The 23,221-nt window shown below is 51.2% G+C and overlaps 1 protein-coding gene across 1 annotated transcript in view; it reads right to left on the bottom strand.

The window, feature by feature from the left end:
* The window catches only part of NFE2L3 (nuclear factor, erythroid 2 like 3), a 35,639-nt gene extending 20,480 nt beyond the window's left edge, over positions 1 to 15,159 (bottom strand). The window contains exon 1 of the mRNA XM_036761659.1: positions 14,336 to 15,159. Coding sequence (XP_036617554.1) covers positions 14,336 to 14,914 — 579 coding nt within the window. The 5' untranslated portion in view covers positions 14,915 to 15,159. The remainder of the gene's footprint in view (positions 1 to 14,335) is intronic.
* Between the last annotated feature and the right edge of the window lie 8,062 nt (positions 15,160 to 23,221).

Below are 23,221 nucleotides of genomic sequence, written 5' to 3'. Positions count from 1 at the left end.
TTAGCAAAAAGATTGCAGCAACTTATTACCAGAATAATACACTATGACCAGGTAGGATTTATTCCAGGAATGCAAGGCTGGTTCAATATTAGGAAAACGATTAGCATAATTGACCATATCAATAACAAAACTAGCAGAAACCATATGATCATCTCAATAGATGCAGAAAAAGCCTTTGACAAAATACAACACCCATTCCTATTAAAAACACTAGAAAGCATAGGAATAAATGGAGCCTTCCTTAAAATTATAAATAGCATCTACCTAAAACCATCGACAAGCATTACTTGTAATGGGGATAAGCTAGATGCATTCCCAGTAAGATCAGGGGTGAAACAAGGATGTCCATTATCACCCCTACTATTCAATTTGGTACTAGAAATGTTAGCTGTAGCAATAAGAAAAGAAAAGAAATTGAAGGAATTAGAATAGGAAAAGAAGAAACTAAATGATCACTTTTTGCAGATGATATGATGATTTATTCAGCGAATCCTTGAGAATCAAGTAAAAACCTACTTGAAATAATAAACAACTTTAGCAAAGTTGCAGGATATAAAATAAACCCACATAATTCTTCAGCATTCCTATACATTACTAACAAAGCCCAACAGCAGGAGATAGAGAAATTCCATTCAAAATTACTGTAGACACTATAAAATATTTGGGAGTCTTCTGCCAAGAGAAACCCAGGGTCTATATGAACATAATTATGAAACACTTTTCACGTGAATAAAGTCAGATCTAAATAAAAGGAAAAATATCCGTTGCTCATGGTTAGGCCAAGCTAATATAATAAAAATGACAATTTTACCTAAATTTATCTATTCAGTGCCATACCAATTGAACTACCAAAAATTATTTTACAGAGCTGGATAAAATAATAACGAAATTCATCTGGAAGAACAAGAGGTGTAGAATATCTAGGGTATTAATGAAAAGAAATGCTAGGGAAGGCAGCCGAGCCATACCAGATATTAAACTGTACTATAGAGCAGCAGTCATCATAACTACCTGGTACTGGCTAAGAAACAGAGTTGTGGATCAGTGGAATAGGATAGGAACACAAGATGGAGAAGTCAACGACTATAGCAATCTACTCTTTGTTACCGATGATTTCTAAACAAATTTCCTTTTGAGAAAATGGGAAAGGGATTAATTAGAAACAAATATTATTCTATTATTATAATTAGTGTTGTCTAATTATTATAATAACATTACATAATAAGTATCAATTATATTACAATAATCATATATTATGATACTGTTGACAAACAGAAGGAAACATGGTTGTAACCCTAATTCCAGCTACAATCCCATGTTCTCCAGGAAGCCTTTCCCAGCCCCTCTCAGTTCTACTGCCTTCCATCGGTTCATGATTTCCTAGTTATCCTGTAGATAGCTTATTTTGCACGTACTTGTTTGCCTGTTGTCTCCCCTGTTAGATTGTGAGCTCCTTGAGGCAAGGACTGTCTTTTGTCTCTTTTTTGTGTCCTCAGAGATTAGTATAGTGTCCAGCATACAGTAGGTGCTTAATAAATGTGTAATGACTGTTGATTGCCCTGACTGACCCCCTACTACACTGAAGCTACTAATCTGATGGACGGGCCTCTCACAGAGGACAGTAAGCAGGTGTATCCTCTCAACCCAAGAAGGCCTCCAGTTGAGGCCTAATGATGGTGCCAGCCAGGCTGAACTGAACAAATGTACATCGTTAGTAGATGGGCCACTGGACCATGACATCTTTTCCCATCCTCAACAATTCAACGGCCTGTCTCGGGGACGGAGGGCTGGGGATGCCCATTGGTGGAGGGAGCCCCTAAACCAACGGGGTCTTAGGCTTATAGGCCTGGAGCTGGAAGGGACTTTGGAGACCATCTGCTCAGGCCACAAGAGATTAAGTGAGTAGTCCAAGGTCTTCCAGGTAGTAAGCGATATAGATGGGATTTGAACTCAGGTCCTCTGACCCCAGTGGCCTCCCTTTTAAAAACCATTGAACAAGTGCATGGTATAGTTTGGAGGGAGGATACAATGGGAGATAACACAGACGTACAATCAATATCAAATTGCTTGCCTTCTCAAGGAGTGGGGAGGGAGAGAATTTGGAACTCAAAAGTTTAAAAAATGAATGTTAAAAATTTATTTTATAGTGATTGGGAAATATTTAACAAAATAAACAAAAATGTACTACACCTCCCCATCTTTAGATTTACTTTTTGGCAAACTTTCTAGCTGTGTGACTGAGTCACTTCGCCTCTGTGCCTCAGTTTACCCAGCTGCAAAATGTCACCTGCCTCCTAGGGTGGTCATGAAGATCCAGGGGAAATGATACCTGTAAAGCACTCAGCACCGTGCTTGGCACACAGTAGGAGCTTTATAAATGTTATCTATGACGATGCTGGATACCTCCGGTAGAGTTTAAGAATGGATACTCCAGGAGAGCAGGGACCAGTCTGCCCTTGCCTCCCCAGAGCCCTGCCGCGCAGCAAATGCTTCATCGTTGCCTGCCGATCACACCCGCACTCGGGGAAAGTCTGATTGGGGAAGAGACTCGGGTCTTCAGCACAGGAGCTCCTCCTGGGAAGTCCAGGGCCTTCTTTGCTCCCCCCACCCCAGCGCCTCGTTGATCTCTCCAGGCCATCCGTCTGTGCCCACCCGCCCTAGCCCAGCGAGGCCGGCCTCCGATCCCGGGACGCTCTCTTCTCCATCCCTCAACTCCGTCTCCTCGACCCGTGTTGGCCACCGCCACCCCGGGCAACTCCTTTGTAACAGAAGGAAGGGCAGGGTTAGGGACCAAAGAGAGGTTCAGCCCCTTCGGACACCCTCGATGCAAGCGATCAGCCCTCTCTCCTTTCAGAAGCTACGGGCAGAACGACGGAAAGATTGTGAGTTTGCCACGCAATGTAAAACTCTGGAGGGCGCGGCCAATTTCATTTCTATCATTATATTTGCCACCTCCTAGCACAGGACCACGAGGATTGAAGGCTCTTAGTTCTTGTTATCCGAATGGAATTAATTGCTTAACCTTCAGAAGCCGTCTCTGAGTTTGTGAAGTCAGCATTTAATAATAAATACTTCTTCCAGGAAAGCTAGGTGGCACAGTGGGTAGAACACTGACCCTGGAGTCAGAAGAACCTGAGTTCAAATCCACCCTCTGACACTCACTAAGCTGTGTGACCCTGGGCAAGTCACTCAACCTCAGCTGCCCTCCAATAATAATAAACGTTTTTTCACTGACTGATTCATTGGTAACCTAATCACCGGTTCCTAGATATTCCTTGTAATGCTACTGATCGACTGAGGCTCATTTACAAATAAAATCTACTTAAAAACATTTATTTTAATGGAGAAATTTTTAAAAAGTACATCTCAAATATCGAACACTGTAACAGTAACACTGGGTGATGACCAACTCTGATAGACTTGGCTCTTCTCAGCAACAGTGTTCCAAGACAGCTCCAAAAGACTCATGATGGAAAATGCTGTTCACATCCAGAGAAAGACCTATGGAGTCTGAATGCAGATGGAAGCACTGTTTTCTTTTTGTTGTGGTTGTTTCTTGTGGCTTTTCCCTTTGGTTCTGTTTTTTCTTTTACAACACAACTAACGTGGAAATGTTTCCATGATTGCACATGTATAACCTATGTCAGATTGCTTGCTGTCTTGGGTGGGGGGCGGGGAGGGGGCAGGGGGAGGAAAGGGAGGGAGGGAGAAAAATTTGGAACTCAAAATCTTATAAAAATGAATGTTGAAAACTACCTTTACACGTAACTAGAAAAATAAAATACTATTTACGAAAAAAAAGTACATTTCAACTTGTTTGTCTTTTAAGATGGGGTCTCCTCTGGGGGTGTGTGGGGTGGGTATGTGATTCACAGTCTTAGGCACCTGGGTGCTGCCCCCCATCCCTCACCATATCAATGCCAAACTCCTGATTGGCTCAGCCCACGGCAATTCAGAACTGCTGAGCTCAGGAGATTCCCCCAGCCTCAGCCTCCCAGGTAGCCGGATTACAGGTGAGGCCCTCATGCCCACAGCCGTCTTCTTTTAAGATCAAGATACACACCTGAAGCTAATAAAAACACCTAATTCAGTCACCTGTTAAGCACCTTCTGCGCACCTGGCCCTCGGATACAAAAACAAAGCGTGATCGCCGCCCTCCGGATTAGAGTCCAGGAGGAGGAACAGAACAACGGACAAATTAACACAATACAAACTCTAGTCTACTGACTGTGGGACCCCAGACCAGCAATTGACCGTGGACCTGAAAGCTGCAAAGTATCTGTCAATCTGCTTCGGTGGAGGGAGCTTACACAAAGGGAGGTTCCCCCCTCCCCCACATAAGTGCATAGGAGAGGGTGGAATGACAATGGAAAGGTCACTTCTGGTGACTGATTCATCTGAAGCCCCAGGGAGGGGTGCCTTGGATTGGGCTCTGAAGCCAGCAGGGTGAGAGTTCAGCAGATGGTAACATGGGAAGTTAAACAGTGTTTAAGAGGCAGGATTGGAACCCAGAGCCTCAGAATCCAGAGATGGTGCTCCTTCTACTTTGTAAGACACCAGGCAACCCTGAGTTCAGATCCTGATTTTTGCCCCAGCTGTGTGACCCTGACTAGTCATTTCATGGGTAAAATGGTAAGAGTGCTTTGAGCTCTCTTCTGCTTAGAGGGAAGCCCTTGGTGTAAACTGGGGAGTTCTTCTAGGGGTCACGAAGAAAGTCTGGGTTGAGTGACAGGCCCGGGGTCACACGGCCAGTAGGCATCTGAGACAAAACTTGAACTCAGGTTTTCCTGACTCCATCCACTCCACTGTCCTGCCTCTGGTCGGCGGCATGAAGGCCAGACTTGAATGAGGAGATGAGGGAGACAATGTCCGGCAGACCCTCACAGCCATTGAGGGGAAGGAAAGAAGCAGTGTACATGCACAGGGCCAGATGTTTTGTGTCTGGTGACTTGTCAGCATCAGGGGATGGATGGAATGGGGAGAGTGAGGGCGGGACACCCGTGCCTTGGAGTCTGAGAGGATGGCGGGGTGTCTCCAGGAAGACACAGATTAAAAGGAGGGGAGGATGGGAGGAAAGGTAGGCCCTGCTGCCAAGGTCATTCAGGGAGCAAGCGTGGGCCCGAGGCCCGAAGCAAGGGCAGGATTTGGACCTGTGCTTGATGATTCTCACCACTGTGTCTGGGATTTGAAGGCTCTTCCATGCTACTTTAAGAAAACCATAGGAATGTACAAAATACCTGGAGGAGCAGTGTAGCCTCATGCATAGAGAGGTGGTCTCGAAACCCGTAGGTTCAAGCTCAGACACCTCTCAGGGCCCAGGCAGCTTTCTAAGCCTCCAAGTCACAGGGGCTGCCGTTGACTTGTATTGATGGGAAGCATTTCTTCCCTGGGACCCTGGGATGAAAGTTCGGAGGCCGCTCCAGGTATGTGGAAGGGAAAGGGACAAGGTTCTCAATGGGTCTTTGCAAAGACCCAGGAAGGGGTTTGGCAACCCCCTCCCCCATAGCCTCCAGCTCCTCAGTTCACTTGATCTTGGTAAAGCTGGGGCTACATGCATGGATGCTGGTTTCTTCTCCTTTCTCTGTGTCCCCAGCACTTAGCACTATGCCTGTACACAGTAAGCATTTAATAAATGCTGGCTGACTAACAAAAGAGAATGTCTGAGGTTTACATTCTGATGGAAGGAAAATACAAGCAAAATAAATCCAAAGTCATTTGTGGGGGAGGGAGAGACACTAACACCTGGGAGAGTCAGGAACTGGCCCTTGTGAGAGGTGGCACTTGGACAAAGCCTTGAGTCTTAAAAAGCTGAGGTGACAAAGGAGGGCATGCCTGGCATGAGGGACAGCATGGACAAAGGCAAGGAGGCAGGAACTCCCACCTGCTCCTTATCCATGATCTAAGCTCCAAGTTCTTCCCGTTCTTCCTCAGCAACCTCTCCCTCCTTGGTTCCCTGGTCTGGTTCTCATGGCCAACGCCCTTATACACAATTCTCTTTAACGCCCACCTGGACTGTTGCGACAGCCTGACAGGTCTCCTCCAGTCCCTCCCCCACAGCAGGCGCACATTCAGCGAAGCTTCCTTGGGTCCTTGACCTATGACTCCTCCACTCCAAACCCTGCCATTGCTGCTGACAGAAAGCGGTCAAGCACCCCAGACCGGCATTCGAGGCTCTCCACACTGTGCTTTTCAGCCTTATCTTCCTTACACAGATGCTCCCCTTCCATGCTCCCAACCAACTTGGCCTGAGTGCCACCCCCTGTGCTCAGAGCTTGATTTCTCACCTCCATGCTTTTGCTTTCACTACTGTCTGTGCCTGGCACGACCTCCTTACTCTCTCTGCCTATGAGATTCCTACACCTGGGGAGCCTGAGGCAAAGCTCAACTCTTCCAGAAGTCTTCCTTGGTGATGACTTCTTTCCATGAATGCTTCTATTCTTGTTATCATTTATTATCACAGGAGTCTCCTCTATAAGAACCTCAGTTATTGACAATCCACGTAGGAAAAATAAAATGGATGAAAAAGTCCTAGTGTGTGGATTAGGACGTTCAGGCAGGCGGCTGGGCCACTGAGGTTTGCATGCGGCACAGGCCCTGCGGAGAGAAAACAAGCAGGCCTAGACCCAAGGGGTTCTCCCACGCAAGGGCCTATCTTTGCACGTAAATGTCTCCCTGGGGATGCTGTAGGGTAGGCTCTTTCCATAGAAGGCAAGCTCCTTGAAGGCAGGAATTATTTCATTTTGGTCTATGTACCTCCAGACCTGGGAGAGTGCCTGGCACAGTCAATATGCAATATGTGTTTGTTGAATTAAGCTGAATGAAATAATTGTGGTTCCTGTAACAGCGCGGAGAGAGGGAGTGCCTGCTTCACTGAACAGACAGCTGTATCAGAAGTGGGGAGGGAAGAGCAAACTTGGGGAATTGGGGGGACGTTCATTATTCACGATTTATCATTAGAAATCAAAGGATGGGGCTCAGAGGCACAGGTGCCTCAATCTGGCTGGAGGTCTGGCCACCTCTGGGGGAGAGACTAGCCATGAGGCCTGGATGGCACCTGGTCCCAAGTTCTGATGTTTCCAGATTGGGCAGAGGGAGGGACAAAGCTATCTAGGCTGGGGTCCTCCTGTGGGGGGCCTAGAGAGCCAGGCTGGAGCATCTCACAACGGTTTTTCTTCATCACACAAAGATCTCACAGCCTCTGGACCCGGGACAGGAGATTCCCTCACTGATTTCCCAGGAGGCAGAGGCTCTCTGGGGCGGTCTGACCAGCCACAGAAAGCAGCAGCTCAGCGTTCCTCTTTAGGCTAGAGCTGGGACAAATGACCCACTGGTAACTTCGGGGGCTCAGAGTGGGGCTAGGGTCTCGGGCACTCCCAGCTGTAAAGGTGACCAGGTCAAGGAGCAGGGGCCGCACGGTCAGGCCCGCATTTCTGGGAGAGGCTTGTTTTTGTTGTGAGGTTCGTGTGGGAGGGAAGAGGCAATTTGAGAACAGTGGGGGTTCTATCTCTGGCGTGGCCTTGAACCTGACAGATAAGGTGAGGCAATCCTGAACATTTCACAATGCCAGCCACTCCCTGGGGAGCTGCCTCCCTCCAGCAGCAGAGAGGCAAACCCTCAGTCAGTGGGACCCCAGGGGCTTACATCTGGGCTGACTGATTCCTGGTCGTATGACCTCGGGCCAAACCCTCCCACCCTGTGGGCCGATGTGCCCTCCTCTGGCCCGGCCCCAAGGTCCCTTCCAGCTATGACCACGGGCTCAGAGCTGTGGGGACCAAGACGCACCTGGACAAGATGCCCCCTCCGACAGTCGGGCCCAGGGATCATCCTGCCTTGGCCCAGCCCACTTTGGGGAGTCTGCTCCCTCTTCCCCAGGACAGGCTTTCCAAAACTTAAGGCAGATGCCACCCTCCCTCGTCCTCCCTAAAGCCTGCTCTTATCTAGGCTAAACACTCTTAGTTCTGGGTGGGTGGGCAGAGCCCTGTGAGGTGGGCACGGCCCCACCACTGTCTTTGAGGCGAGCACAGTCCCATCACTACCCTCAAGGAGAGTACAGCCCCACCACTACCCTCGAGGCGGGCACGGCCCCACCACTACCCTCGAAGTGGGCACAGCCCCACCACTGTCCTCGAGGAGAGTACAGCCCCACCACTACCCTTGAGGCAGGCATGGCCCCACCACTACCCTCGAAGTGGGCACAGCCCCACCACTGTCCTCAAGGCAAGCACAGGCCCATCACTATCCTCAAGGCAGGCACAGCCCCACCACTACCCTCGAGGCGGGCACGGTTCAGAGGAGTCACTACAGTGCACAGAGCGCTGGGCCCAGAGGGACAAAGGTCTGAGTTCCAATCTAGCCTCAAACACTCACCAGGTGAGCCATCCTGACTCAGCTTCCTCAACTGTGAAAGGGGATAAGAGCCCCTGCCTCTGCTGGGTTGTGGAGATCAACCATGGAAAGTTCACATGGAAAGTGCTCTGCCTGTTCCCTCAGCCTAGTTCCACGTTTTGGGGGAAGGGCTGGCTGAGAAGGCCTGGGGCCCACACCACCTTGTCTTCGGTAAACAGACTGTAAATCCGTCCTGGGCAACGTGCTTTAATTTGTGAAACCCTCTTCTCGCTGTTACCGAATCTGCTGAGTAACCAAGGGCTGGACGCCTTGCGTGTAATAACTCCTGGGGGGAAGGAGAGCGTTTGACAGGCACACCTGTGAAACTTCATCTGCCCCAGGCATTAGAAGCGAGATCCAGATCGCAGATTTAGAAACCAAACTCCAGAGGCCACTGGGGCCAAGCACCCACGGCCCATTGACGCCAATCCCTGGGTTCCCTCTGCATTCGGTTGCCTGGGAGATTGAAGGCGCCCACCCAAGCCGACCTTCTCCAGAGACGGCTGGGGGCAAAGGGCTCTGGGATTGGAGCTGGAGAGCCAGGGTGCCTGGCTGTGTGATGGGGGTGAGGCAGCTAGCTGGGAAGTCACCCGGCCCGAGGAGGCAAACAACCGGACTCTGCCCCTCCGCTTGGCTGACTTTGGGCAAGTCTTTCCTCTACTGGGGGCCTCATCTGTAAAATGGGGAGACTGAACCAGATGGCATCTGATCTATGGCCTAGGATGCTACGACCTTGACTTTCTCCACCACGTCTTCCAAAGTAAAATGTGAATCATGCGCTTAGCATCCGGGATCTCTCACTGGCAGCCCACACCCATCATTTGAAGGAAGCCAAGGACGTGGAAATTCGGTTATTTGCACATTTAAAAGGGCTAAGAACCCCTGCTCTAAGACAATAGAGGAGATGATGATGTTTAGGGGGAAGGAGTTTTCACACTGGAAGGCCTGGGCAGGCCCCTGGGTTCTGGCCAGGGCCCCTCTGGGGGCCGGCCGCTGAGCTGTAGAGTCCGAGCTTGGGGCTGATTCTTCAGTGCTGGCCCCAAGGGGGTGGTCCTCGGCTCTCTGGTCACGGTGTGGCTTCTGAGGGAGGGCTTTGTTGTCAGGGGGAATTCCTGAAGCGGTTTTAGACTCACCCCAGGAGAGAACGAAGCCACAGCCTCTACTTAGAAAACTCCGCCACGCCAAAATGCTTCCACGGAACAAAGAGGGGAGGGGATCTCTCCATCCCTCCAGGATCTTTCCAACTCAGCTCAATAACATAATGACGTGCCTACTATGTGCCAGGCGGGAGACTGGAAAAGAGGAGTCCTGGCCCTCGGAAGCTTACATTCTCCAGCACTTCCATTGACTCGGATTCCTTTGAGGAGCCTGTGTCTGGGCGGGGGTGGGGTTGGCGCAATGACCTTCTCTGAGCCGAGTGTCATGGGATCACAGACTTTGAGGCGGACGGGACCCCGGGGGCCACACAGTGCAAGCCCCTTCTTTTAGAGCCCGGGAAACTGAGCCCCAGAAAGGCCCAAGGGTAGGAATCCCAGCCAGCTCCTCTCTCTCCATTGCACCAGGGCATCTACCATGGTGGCCCCACCAGGGCATGCACACCCACATGCCCAGCAGGTGTCCCCTCCCCCGAGTTCTCTTTGTTGACCACGTGGGGAGCACAGCCTGGACACGGGAGTCCTGGGTTCGATCCTGTCTCTGCCAGGCGCTGTGCCGCCTGCAGCTAAGCCACTCCCGGGCCTCAGTTCCCTCGAGGCCTGTAATACCTCGGCTCCTCTAGCTTTGAACACTTCAAAGGGCTCTATAAAGTCAGTGATTAGTGAGGCTGTCAGCCATTAACATGAGCTCTCTGAGAAAGGCCGGTTCCACTTTACCTTTGAACTCTCAGATCTGGAACATTTAAAAAAATATTGTTAGACCTAGGATTTCATTTCTGGGAGGACTCTCCCTCCACCAGAGCAGAGTGGCACCTCCCCAGTCACTCCTCCTCTAAAAAGGTCACCAGGAGTCCTGAGGGATTAAATAGATGGCTTGAACCCGACTCTCCCAGATTCTGAGTGCAACTCTCTACCCACTCAAGGGGATTCTCAATGCTTATTCAATTCACTTCAGCACCTTGTGAATAGGAGTGTCTGATCTTGGATCAGAGAAAGCCCATCCCATCTGACTCCATGGGACCCCCTTGGTTAAGATCAGCCCCCCTCCCCAGTATGAGGGACTTTGTCACCGAATGTTACATTTCACCTCTCCAAGGGCATCTGGAACCACTGGAGGCTTTCTGGGCCCCTGCCCCCTGTGGAGGACCCCAGAGCTTGACCAATAGCCGAAAGAGGTTCCATAAATGCAGAATCCTCACCCAGCTGAGTGGCCATGGACAAGTCACGGCCACTCTGAGCATCTATGAAGCACCTACTATGTGCCAGGCACTGGGGATAGGTAGGACAGGGGCTGAGCTTCTATGAAGTACCTACTATGTGCCAGGCACTGGGGATAGGTAGGATGGGGGCTGAGCTTCTATGAAGTACCTACTATGTGCCAGGCGCTGGGGATAGGTAGGACAGGGGCTGGTCCTGGGATTTCCTTCGTGAAGGGAAATTGAGGCCTGAGCCTTCTCTGCAGAGTCTATATTTGGATCCAGCACTGAGGGATTCTGTGCTTTGCTAGGGTTACACAGATAGTATGTGGCTGAAGTAGGCCTTGAACCCAGATTTTTCTCAGCTGGAGGCTGAGCTTAGAATAGAAACATGTCCATCTCCTAAGGCGTGGCACCTTCACTGGACTCTGGGGCCAGTGCAGTCAGCCTTCTCGGGCCCCTTCCCTCAAGGACAGCGTGTGTGTCCCAGAGGGCAGAGGGATCTGGTGCTTGCCTTGGACCACTTTCTCCCCAGGGAGAACCCACCAATTTAATGAAGGGAATGGTCCCCATCCTCAATGGGGCTTCAGCTGTTACACAATCCATCCTTACAGCCAGGTAAGCCAGGTAGGCAGGTCTCCCCGCCTGACCCCTGGGCACTGTAACTACCTAGGACCCCTGCCTTCCTCACCTCCAGCTCTGGGCTCCTTCCCTTCAAAGCTCAACCCAGGTGCCACCTCCTCCAGAAGCCTTCCCTGACTCCTCCAACTCAACTCCAGCTCAAGGGGATCTCTCACTGGTCTCTACCATGCCTGGCTCTTTGTCCTCCATCTGTGGGAGAGCTGGACTTGGCCTCAGACACTTCCTAGTTGTGTGACCCTGGGCAAGGCACTTAACGCTGCTTGCCTCAGTTTCTTCATCTGTAAAACAGGGATAATAGCATCTCCCTCACCCCCATGGTTGTTGTGAGGATCAAATGAGATAAGACATGCAGAGTACATTTGTTTTTGTTCAGCTGTTTCTGTTTTCTTGGCAGAGATGCTGGACTGGTTTCCTATTTTACAGATGAGGAAACAGAGGCCAACAGGGTCAAGTGACTTGCCCAGGGTCACACAGCTAGTAAGCGTCCGAGGCTGGGCTTGAACTGAGGGAGATGAGTCTTCCTGACTCCAGGCTTGGTGCTCTGTCCACTGCACCTCCTTCCAAGTACACTACTTACCTTGAAACACTATAAAAATGCTCACTAGTTATTACTGCCAGATTCCCTTCTCCTCCCTCTACCCCCTTGAAGGGCAGGGAGTGTCTCTTTTGTATCTGTATCCCTAGCACAGTAGGGCCAGAGCTAAATAAATCCTGAGGGGGAAAGATCATTGGGAAGAAGGGACAAGAGCAGCAGAAATCAGGGAAGGCTTCCTGGAGAAGGGAAATAAGTATTCTGAATTTGTGCATACACCCATGGGCCAGAGATGGAGTGGTGCAGAGTTCAGGACAACAGCTAGCCCAGCAGAACTGGAATGTAGAGTGTTGGAAGACCAGGCTGAATCTGATGGTGAAGGGCCTAATGCCATGCTGAAGGGTTTGCAGTTTAACCTAGGGGCAATAGGGAGCCATGGAAGTTTTTGAGAAGGGTAGTAACCATCTTCCAAGGTCCAATCCTGAGTTATTTCAGTAGCTGGGCAGAGGATGGATTATCAATGGGGAGAAAGAAGGGACCAACAAACAGTCCAGGTAAAAAGTGATGATGATGGAACAGGGGTGGTGGCATCGTGGGGGAGAGAGCAGGGGACTTCCAGAGAGTCTGTGTGGGTAGACCAAGGAAGCCTGTGAGCGGCAAGGTGCAGGGATGACTGTGATCCATCCAAGGAGGATGGGGTTAGATTAGCATAAGGGTGAATCATTACCCACTTGGAGACAATCCTCTCTTTAGCTGAAGGTGGAGAAGCTTGTCCAGCAACAGCATGCCCACAGAGAGTTAAGCCAGCTCAGAGCTTTTCCCCTCATTTGCATAAGATTGCAATTCAACAAAACATGATGCAAGGAACTCTAACCTCCAGGTGTCAAGAGAAACAAATCATTTAAAGGCATTTGAATCACTTGTGGCACTAAAAATGAGACTGGGGGGTCAGGCAGTCTCTGTCCTTGGCTTTCACTGCCCATCTTGGTCCCTGCTTACAGATCCCCAGTTCATCGGGCACAGGTCACTTCTGCAGTCTATCTCAGGGCATTGAGGGGTGGGAGGAAACCTGATTGGAAAAAGCTCATAGGCAAAAGGAAACCTGTTTGTCCCACGGAGAGGAGATAGTTGGTGCCTTTCTTTCCTTGCTCTAATGAGCTCTGGGCACCACCCTTAGGAGGGTGAGCTATTATTAGGACTGTTCTGGAATTGTTGTTAGCACACCAGGACAAACAGCCAACCATCTTGGAGGGGCCCACTTCCCTAGGCCAGATACTGGCCTAGGGCGCTTACCCTCACTGCAATACCGGTTGGTCCAGGCTAGTGTGACTTGCCTACGGACTGGTGGAAGGTTTTTTGAGGAGAGGAAAAATACCCCAAGATTTCCTTTTCCCCCACAAGCTCAGAGCTTTAGAATAGGACTTACCTGGCAGGGGCCTTTGAAGCTGTCTCATCCAATCCCTATCATTTTATACAGCTGGAAAATGAGGCCCAGAGAGAGTCAAGGGACATTGCCAGGGTCACACAGGAGGTAAGTGTCAGAGGTAGGATTCAAACCTAGGTCATGGGGCCAGTTCTAGAGCTGGGAGGGCCATCTGACGCCAGTTAGTCCACCTTTTCATTGGTTTCTCCTGTTCTATCACGATTAAGCAAGTAGTAAAGGAGAGTCCTGAGGCCTGGCTTCCTGTCCTGGCTTGAACTAGGCTTATGACTTCGGACAAGTCACAACCTCCTCGTGCCTCAGTTTCCCTATCTGTAAACTGCCTACCACCCAGGGTGTTAGTCTGACAGGTAGAGTAAAGCACACACAGGAAGGCTGTTTAGAAAGATCCAAATTAGGAAGCTAGCAGGAGGGGGAATTGTCACCTAGCCCCCTCCCCAGCACCAAAAGAGCTCCCTCCCCACACTGGGGCCGAGGTCTCCTAAAATCCTAGAACGGCAGAAGTGGGAGGGGGGAAAGGGATGCTTCCTGCTCCATCTTCCCTTGAAACCTCAGACTTCAGGATCCTTGGATTATCCCTCAAAGCCTCCAGCGAGCAGAGAAGCATCCTCTGGACCTCGGCGTGTCCAGGGTCCAAGGGAACGACCCCTCCCCATTTCTTCTCTGTTCGAGCCCACATAATCCCGTAGAATCACTTCTAATTTCCCATCTCCACCCCCGCTCCAGCTGGGAGTGAGGCCGAGCTAAACTTCCGAATCTCGTCTACACTGTCCTGGGCTAACGGCAGAGTGAGGAAGTGGAAAGGGAGCCCGGAGCTGGAGGCCCTTTCACATGGAATCCTGGCTTTGCTGCATGTGTGACCTTGGGCTAGTCTCTTCCTCTCGTCTATCTCAAAAAAGGAAGAGGTTGGCTTAGATGCGCTCTAACGTCCCGGCCCAGCTCTGAGTCCCAGGAATGTAGGGGTGCTTGCCACGACACTAGTTACCTCCTCGACGCAGCATCCGCTGGTCTCGACGCCTCCTGAGGCTGGGGCAGCCGTCGGGGACTGCTCTTCCTCGGCCTCCTGGTCCTTGTCCTCACCTCGGGCCGGCCCGCTGCCGCCACTGCTGCTACTGCCGCCAGGGTCTCCAGGACCCGCGTCCCCGCTCGCCTCGGTCGGGGCTGCGTTCCCCAGCAGTCTCTGGGGCCCGTCGGCGCCCCCAGCCGCAGCCACGCAGTGCACTAGCCAGGCATTCACGTGCATGCGCGGGGTGAAAGGGACCCCCAGCGTGCGCACCTCCTGCAGCAGCCCCTGTCCCTCGGACAGGAAGGCTGAATCCGCGTCCGGGCACTTGGGGTGCAAGTGGCCCCAGCCTCCGACGGCTCCTTCTTGGAAGGAAGGCAGCGCGTAGGCAGCGCCGCCAGGGCTCCCCAGCAGTGCCCAGGGGTCCCGGAGCAGGGGCGGCGGCGGGGGGAGCAGCAGGTAGAAGTCCAGGTCCATGCGGAGCCCTGCCAGGCTCAGCAGGACGGCCAGGTGCAAGAGGCCGCCACAGCTCTGCGCCCAGGACGGCTTCAGGTACATCATTCTCGTTCCCCGACGGATCCCAGGGCCAAGCCGCGCCCGCCGCAGCCTCCCGGCCTCCTAGCACTCAGGAAGAGAAGAGAAAGAGAAAGCCCACTACCGAAGCCGGCGTCCAGCGGCGGGCCCGGAGAACGCCCGCAGCCGGCCACTCCGGGAGGCGAGCGGGGGCACGGCCGGCTGGGGAAGCGCGGGGCTGGCTGAGGAGTGCGAGGAGGAAGAGGAGGAGGGGGAGGAGGATGGAGGATAGAGGCTGGAGGATGGAGGAGGAGGGGCAGGAGCCAGAGCAGGAGCCGTAGGAGCCTCCAGCCCCGGCCACAAGCCCGCCCCGCCCCGTCCAGCCTCCCTCCACTCCCTCCACCCACGACCCTGCGAGAGGCTCCACCCCGTCCAGCCTCTTTCCTTCCCGGAGCCTTCCAAAGGCCCCGCCCCGTCCAGCCTCTTTCCACCCCCGAGGCCGCGGGAGGCCCCGCCCCGCCAGCCTCCTCCGCCCTCCCACTCCAGAGCCTACTGGAGGCTCCGCCCGGTGCGCGCTCCAGCCTCCACCCTGGGAGCCAGAGGGCTGCCCCACCCCGTCTGACCACAGCTGGAAAGCCTCGCGCCCCCGCGGATACTGACGGGCCGAGCTGAAGGGCGCCTCCAGCCCCGGGCCCCCACCTCCCAAGGGGCTGCCCAGGGTGCGGGGAGGGGGTGTTGTGTTGGTTTGGGTTTTCCCGGAGCCCGATGCAGCTGGTCTAAGAGAGCCTGAGCTGAACCTGGGCTGGGGTGTCCGGAAGGGGAGTGGAGGGGAGAAGTCGAGAGAAGCTCAGCCAGCCGTCTAGGGAGTCCTATTTACCCCCGTTACACTTGGCCCATGTGGGCCAATTGCTAGCTCTTCTTCCCCCTCCCCCGCCCCGTCATTCCATCTGAACTGAGACATCATTCAAATGCTAGCTGACCTTTTATAGGATGCCTTAAGGTTTTCAAACTCACAAGAATCCTGCAAGTGGGGAATTATGGGTCTTATTGTCTCCATTTTACAGATGAGGAAACTGAGGCTCAGAGGTGCGATTTGCCCAAGGACCCGCAGGTGGCAGAGCCAGGATCCCGGGGCTCTCTCCCCTTCCTGGCTTTTTACCCCCACTCCTCACCAGACAGCCTCCAGTGTCTTGCAGAATTGGGCCGTCAGTTAGACCAGCTGGAGCTGACCAGACGCAGATCAATAATGGGGAACGCTGACTTCCGTGGGTGGCTCCACCCTTCTCTCACATCACTCCCCTTCCTGCGCCCTCTGTGGCAGCGACACTGGCTTCCTATCTGTTCTCCCACCTCCGGACAGGTGAACGGGCTCCGCTCCTTGCCTTCTCCCGGCCTTTTTGAAACCTCTTCCTTCAAGGCTCGTTAGGGGATGCCTCTTCCAGAAAGCCTTCCCTGATCCTCGGTGGCAGCGGTTCCCTATCCCCCTCCACCTAACAGTAGTCCACAGAGAGAGGAATACTATAAGATGACGTTCTTGGGTCTTCCTGTGGTTTAGAAGCAGTACGGATGGAGAGAGGATCTCAGTTCAAATCTGCCTGAGCAAGGAAAAATAGTCTGTCCCTGAGCAGGCAGGTCAGCTAAGAGATACATAAAGATCCCTGCAGGTCACACATTGACTTAGGTATAAAATTTAATATTATCCATATTTTATTGTATTTTTATTTATTTTGTTAAGTATTTCCGAATTTCATTTTATTTTGATTCAGGGTAACCCCGATTCCCCGACTCTGCGCTCTCATAAGACTTTAAACTTCCGAGAAGGTTCAAATGACCTATATGGGTGGACGAACTTTATTCACCTGGGAGTTTCCTACAACAGTGGAGTCATGGGTCTAATCTCTAGCCCTACTGTGTGCCAGGGCTGATAAAGGCCAGCTGTTTTTGTCATGAATATGCTGTTATGACAGACTAATGACTAGTTTGTGTACCTAAAGGAGACGGTAGAGGAGAATGTTTGTTCCCCAGAAGCGATTGTCTGTCTTAACCCTTTCGATATCAAGTCCTGGCTTGCACGTCTGTAACCTGTTCCGAGGCTGCCCCTGGAGAGCTTCCAAGAGCCCGGGGACAGTGGCCCTCCCCCAGCGTTCTCCCCCAGGGGCCCACACCTTGGCACGAAGCTTTAAAAAAAAGCTGCTGTCTTCTGTTCTAGCCACTGGAAATGTTTATGCCCGGCATAATTCTTTGATCAAAGAGAGCAGGTCTATCGAGGACGGAGCTGTCTGAAGTCAGCAGGACCTTGCTTCAAATCCTGCTTCAGACTGACCCAGGAAAAGTCACTTACCTCTCTGTTTGACTCAGGTAAAATAGAGATAAAATAGAGACCTGCCTCACAGGGTTGTTGTGAAGGTCGAACGAAATAATATATGATAAGTGGCTTATAACCTTCAGGCACCATGTAAATGTTAGCTGTTAGTGTATATATATGTATATGTATATGTATCTATCTATCTATCATTGTGACCCCATTTGGGGTTTTCTTGTCAGAGATACTGGAAGGGTTTGCTCTGCTCTTTGCCTTCTCCAGGCCTTTTTGAAACCTCATCCTTTAAGGCTCATTAGCCTTCTCCAGCTCATTTTACAGATGAGGAAACTGAGGCAAACAGGGTGAAATGACTTGCCCAGGGTCACACAGCTGGGAAGTGTCTGAGGCCAGATTTGAACATCAGTCTTCCTGATGCCAGGCCTGGAGCTCCATCCACAGTGTCACCTAGCTACCCCCAAATATGTACACATACATACACATGCATGTATTTATAGATACACACATATATACATACGTATGTATATAAAATCTCCCCTGAGTCAGGTGCATCCCTCCATGCCCTTTTCAGCTTCCTTTTGTGTGTCCATTAGATTGTAAGCTCCTTGAGGGAAGGGACTGTTTTTCTTTTTAATTTTTCTGTATCCTCGGGTTTAGCACAGTGTCTGGCATATAGTAGGTGCTTAATAAATGCTTATTGACTGTTATAATGGACTATCCTTGAAGTCAAGAAGACCCAGGGTCAGGTCTTGCTTCTGATCCATACCAGGATGTAAGCTTCTTGTGAACAGAGACGGTCTCATCTTTGTCTTTGTATCCTAAGCACCCAGCGCAGTCCCTGGCACACAGAAGGCACTTAATAAATGGTTTTTATTAGTTAATTTATTAATTTTTAGTTTTCAACATTCACTTCCATAAGTTTTGAATTTCTTCCCTCTCCTTCCCCCTTCCTTCCCCAAGACAGCCTGCAGTGTGATATAGGCTGTACACATACATTCCTATTAAACATATTTTCACATTAGCTATGTTGTAAAGAGGAACTGTAACAAATGGGAGAAACCATGAGAAAGAAAAAACAGAACAAAACAAAAAGCAACAACAAAAAAGAAAATGTCTGCTTTGTTCTGCATTCAGACTCCATAGCTCTTTCTCTGAATGTGGATGGCATTTTCCAACATGAGTGCTTTGGACCTGTTTTAGGTCTTTGCATTGCTGAGAAGGGCTAAGTCTATCAAAGTCAGTCATCCAGCACTGTGGCTGTCACGGTGTACAATGTTCTCCTTGTTCTGCTCACTTCGCTCAGCATCAGTTCATGTAAGTCTTTCCAGGTTTTTCTGAAGCCCGCCCGTTCATCATTTCCTATAGCACAATAGTATTCCACTACATTCATATACCACACCTTGTTCAGCCATTCCCCCACTGATGGGCATCCCTTCAATTTCCAGTTCTTGGCCACCACAAAGAGAGATACTATAAATATTTTTGTGCTTGTGGGTCCTTTTCCCATGTTTGTGATCTCTTTGAGATACTGCCCTAGAAGTGGCATTGCTGGGTCAAAGCGGATGTTCGGTTTGATAGCCCTTTGGCATAGTTCCAAATTGCTCTCAGAATGGTTGATCAGATCACAGCTCCACCAACAATGTAACAGTGTTCCAACTTTCACACATTTTCTCCATCATTTATCATCTTGTTTTGTCATGTTAGCCAATATGATAGGTACTTAATAAATGTTTGTTGTTTGATTAGATCACCCTGAGCAAGTCACTTGACCACTTGGTGTTCCTGCAGCTTTTAATAAGTGTGGGTTACAGAGGAGTTGCCAGTCTACACTGGTCAAAGGTGTTTCCATACCAGGAGATCCTTAGACTGTTGGGAGGTGGAGATCCCTCCATCCCACTCCCCTCCCTCTCTTCTTCCAAACTGGCAGGACAAGCCTCCTAATTAAGCCAGTGAGGCATTACAATCTACCGGTCATATTTCCCAGCTTGATGAAAAGAACACTTTTAAAGGCCCAGGACATACTTACCGAGCCTGTAAATTAGAAAACAAGTCTGTTGGGTCTAGGAAGTGCATGCAGTCGGTGTTAAAACTCTGGAATGTAAATGACTACATTGATGCACTCACAGCTGCGGGGATGAGACATTCATCTGCTGGCCTGTGGAAGGAGAAAGTTGATGAATGACCCAATTTGCTAGAGACTTCGTGAAGAAGAAGCCATCTTTATCCTCATCAAGGGTTATCTTTCCTGGGATCTCATGGGACCTAGAGCCAGAAGGGACCCCAGGATTCCCCTGGGGGTCCTAGACCAAACCGGTTATTTGAGAGGGGAGGAAACAGGCCTGGAGATATGACTTATGTGGGACATGGCTCCCCTAGGGCCACCCGGGTGGTGTCCACTGGACCAAGGCACCAGCCCAGTCACGGGGGAAGCCCACATGGGAGGTTATATTTGGTGTTAGCCCGGAATTGAATCTTGGCTTGGCCTGCGTAGCCTTCTCCATGCCGGACCTGGAGGTGGGAAGACTTGGGATGTCAGTTATGATCATGTTATATGCATGTTATGTAGCATCATCCAAGGCAAACCCTGATTGAGTCTGGGGGCACTAGGGATGTGCAGGCTTAAGAGGTAGCCCCTACTTTCCAGGACCCCCCAAGTGTTAGCGCTCTCTGCCTTGGGGATTGTATCAGGCTGGGATGCCTTCGTTTCTGTCTTTGCCTCCCTAGGCGATTAATAAATGCTGAATCAAATTGAAATAAGAGATTTAGAGCTTGAGAGGGACCCTGCTCAGAATGGTCACAGAGGCGGAGCTAGGCGGCGTGCTTAGGGAGCTCACAACGGCCTCGAGTGTATAGATGGTCGGAGAGTCACAGGGTTAGAGCAGGACCTTTGAGGTCAACAAGTCCAGGTTAGGAATCTGAGGCCCGGGGAAGGGACTTACCTAGAGTCACACAGTGAGATTCGAACCCAGGTTTTGCTGACCTGAAGTCCAGCGGTCTATCCACTTTATCACTCAAGGACTGGGTTTTCTTAAAGTTGGTTCTATCCTACTCTGTACTAACTGGAAATAGGCAATAGAATTAACTTTGCTTTGCTCACTGCAGCACAAATTGGAATTTGTGTATTCAGCAGTGGTTCTGGATTTGGGAATGGCCCTGGAGGGCTCACGTGGGCTTAGAATCAGGGGCTGAACCAGTTCCGCAGCAGATAGCGGGGTGAGGGGGAAGGGGAGGCTGGGGGAGCCCCAAAGTCAGCAGACGCCTCACTCTTGTTCTTGCCTTCATCCCCATGTTTCTTACAAATCTTAATGGTTATAACCTTCCTCCCCTCCCCTCCTCCAGCCAAAGGGGCTTCCTTGCTATTTGCCTTATATGATGGTGCCCTCCTTTCTCATGCCCTGCTCCGGCAATCCTTGGCTTCACATCCCTCCTCCATGTTCCCTTTTCTGCACTCACAGCTCCAGCCCTAGTGTGGGGTCCAACCCCCTTAGGCCTGGGCTGTAGCAGCTGCCTGCTGGTTTGTCCCCCTGCCTCCAGCCTGTCCATCTTCCACGCAGCTGCCAAAGGCAACTTTCTAAAGTCCAGGCCCCAAGATGTCCCCTTCCTACTCAGTGAACTCCAGCAGGAGCCCACGGCCTCCAGATCACATGAAAGGTTCTCTGGCAGTTCCGGTTCTTCCCTACCTTTCCTCTCCTTCTTTCCCAGGCTTCTCTTTGTACTCGGTCATCTCCAATGGGTCTTCCTGACCCCGGGTCACACACTACCTACCGATAGATGCCACATTGCCCAACCGTCTCTATTGACCTTTGCTTGGAATTCTCTTTTATTTTTGTGCATCACAACTTGTATTTAATCTCGAGCATGTAAAGACCTAGTTGTGCCCTCAGGAGCCACCAAGAAAAAGTCCGTGTGACAGCCCTGCAGATACTTGAAGCTGGCTCTCATGTCTCCCCAGAATCTATTCTTCTCCAGGATGAACATTCCCGGTTCCTTCGGCCCATCCATGTAGGACACAGGCTCGAGAACTTTCCCCATGCTGGATGCGCTCCTCTGGATGAGGGTGCCCAAAACTGAACCCAGTGTTCCCTGTGGGGTCAGAGAAGGGCTGTGGCTGCCCTTCCAGTCCTCCTCCTTCCTATACAAGCAGGGGTAAAGGGTGGGGCAGGGGGGGTTGGGGCTGTATGAGTCCAGGGCCAAACATACGTTTGCATGAGGAAATAATTTAAGAAGAATTTCCCATCTAAGCAAATGACATTCTAAAGACGTCTCCAGGTCCCAATAGGGCCTGGCCACTTGCCAAGAGGCGGCTTTTCAAAAGTCACTTTTTAACTGTTACTCCTAACATAACGTGGAGTCTTTGGTTTTGCCGGTTCAAGCCCGACCATTTATTGCTTGGTCTAGAGCTGGAATGAACCTGGGAGGTCATCTGGTCCAGCCCCATTATTTTACAATAGACAAACTGAGGCCCAGAGAGGGACCTGATGACTGCCCAGGTTTTCAGTCTAGGATGGCAGAGTGTTCAGAGTGCCGGATTTGGACACAAAGGGCCTGGGACCTTTGGCAAAGCTCCGAAACACTCCGGGCTTCGGTTTCCTCCTCTGGAAGTGAGATGTCAGAGCCATGGCTCTTCCGGGCCAGCCCAGTGGGAATGATTTTGGCAAATCTCATCTTTTTCTGCCTTGGCTGCATTTGGGCTGGAGGTTTCCCAGCTGAGCTACAGAAATGGGGCGGCACAGCGGCAAGGATGCCGGATTCAGAATCCGAGGACCTGGATTCCAAATCTGGCTTCTGGACACGACTGGTGTGACCCTGGGGAGGTCCCCTGTGTGGGCTTCCTCCCACGTCTCAGTCTGTGCACTTTTTCCAGTGACTGGCTCAAGTAGCAGTGAAGCAGGAGCCTGCCAAGCTCTCCTGGCTGGCCCAGTGCCTTTCTTGTTTCCCCTTGGGCTCTTTCTGCTGTGACATCTGCTTCTAGGCCAGCTGAGTCACCAGCCAAAGGGAGGAACAGGAAGGACAGGGACATTTTCCTACCCAAGTGTCAATATTTTTTAAAACAGGGCTTGTAAGCACCCTCTCAGGAGGGCCATCTGTCCCTGTGCCTGGGAAGCTGTCGAAGCTGAGATGGGGCTTCCATGCAGGCATGCGCCAGAGTAATCAGCTCTGGGTTTCAGTGAGTTGTCTTGGAGTGAAGGATTGCATGGCAGGCAGGCAGCGATCATTTATTAAGTGCTTGCTGTGTACCTGGCATGTGCTAAGCTAAAGATACAAATATAAGCTAAAAGAAACACCATTCCTACCCCAGAGGGTTGGGGGGGGCAGATACCGCACAGAAGGAAGGAGGGGAGGGGAGAGACCCAGGAGGTGGCAGAAGCACAGCCTGGAGCAGGAAGGAAGCAGGGCGGGCCTGGGCCCATCCCCAAAATGTAGGCCCCGGAAGGGACTCATCTATAGAAGGGGCCAGGATTGCAGGGTGGGGTGGGCGTGGGATGTTTTCCAGTGAGGAGGCAGCTGGGGAAGGAGGGCAAAGTTCTTGGGGTCAGAAGCAGAGCCAGGAAAGGGGCACAGCGGTCCAGAGGGCACGGGTTGGAGGCGGGGTGGCACCAGGGGGTCTAGGCTTCCTGCCTCTCTGGGCCTCAGTGCTCTCACAGCCCCTTCCAGCCGCAACACTACCATCCTGTGAGGGCAGAAATGGGTTTCTGAATGTTCAGCTGTGCCCAATTTATGCAAACAGGACTTGGGAAAATCTCTAGTGACAGAACATCTGCTTTGTTTTAAGTGTGTGTGTGTGTGTGTGTGTGTGTGTGTGTGTGTGTGTGTGTGTGGTGGGGTGGGATGCATCAACTTTTTGTTTTGAAAGAAAAGTACAGTGTAATTACTCAGAAAACTGAAGGAAACCTGAGAAATTGAGACACTCCCCTCCCCCCCTGCCCCCACCAAGGTAAGACCAAGCTCAGGGTGGACTCTTTCTGGGTATTGTTAGCTGGGGTGTATCTGTCTTCCAGTGATTCCTACCAAAAATCAACCTCTGCTGGCCTGGG

Source organism: Trichosurus vulpecula, chromosome 5 (genome assembly GCF_011100635.1).
Source record: "Trichosurus vulpecula isolate mTriVul1 chromosome 5, mTriVul1.pri, whole genome shotgun sequence".
NCBI classification, from domain to species: Eukaryota; Metazoa; Chordata; class Mammalia; order Diprotodontia; family Phalangeridae; genus Trichosurus; species Trichosurus vulpecula.
This window is presented reverse-complemented; position numbering and strand designations above follow the sequence as displayed.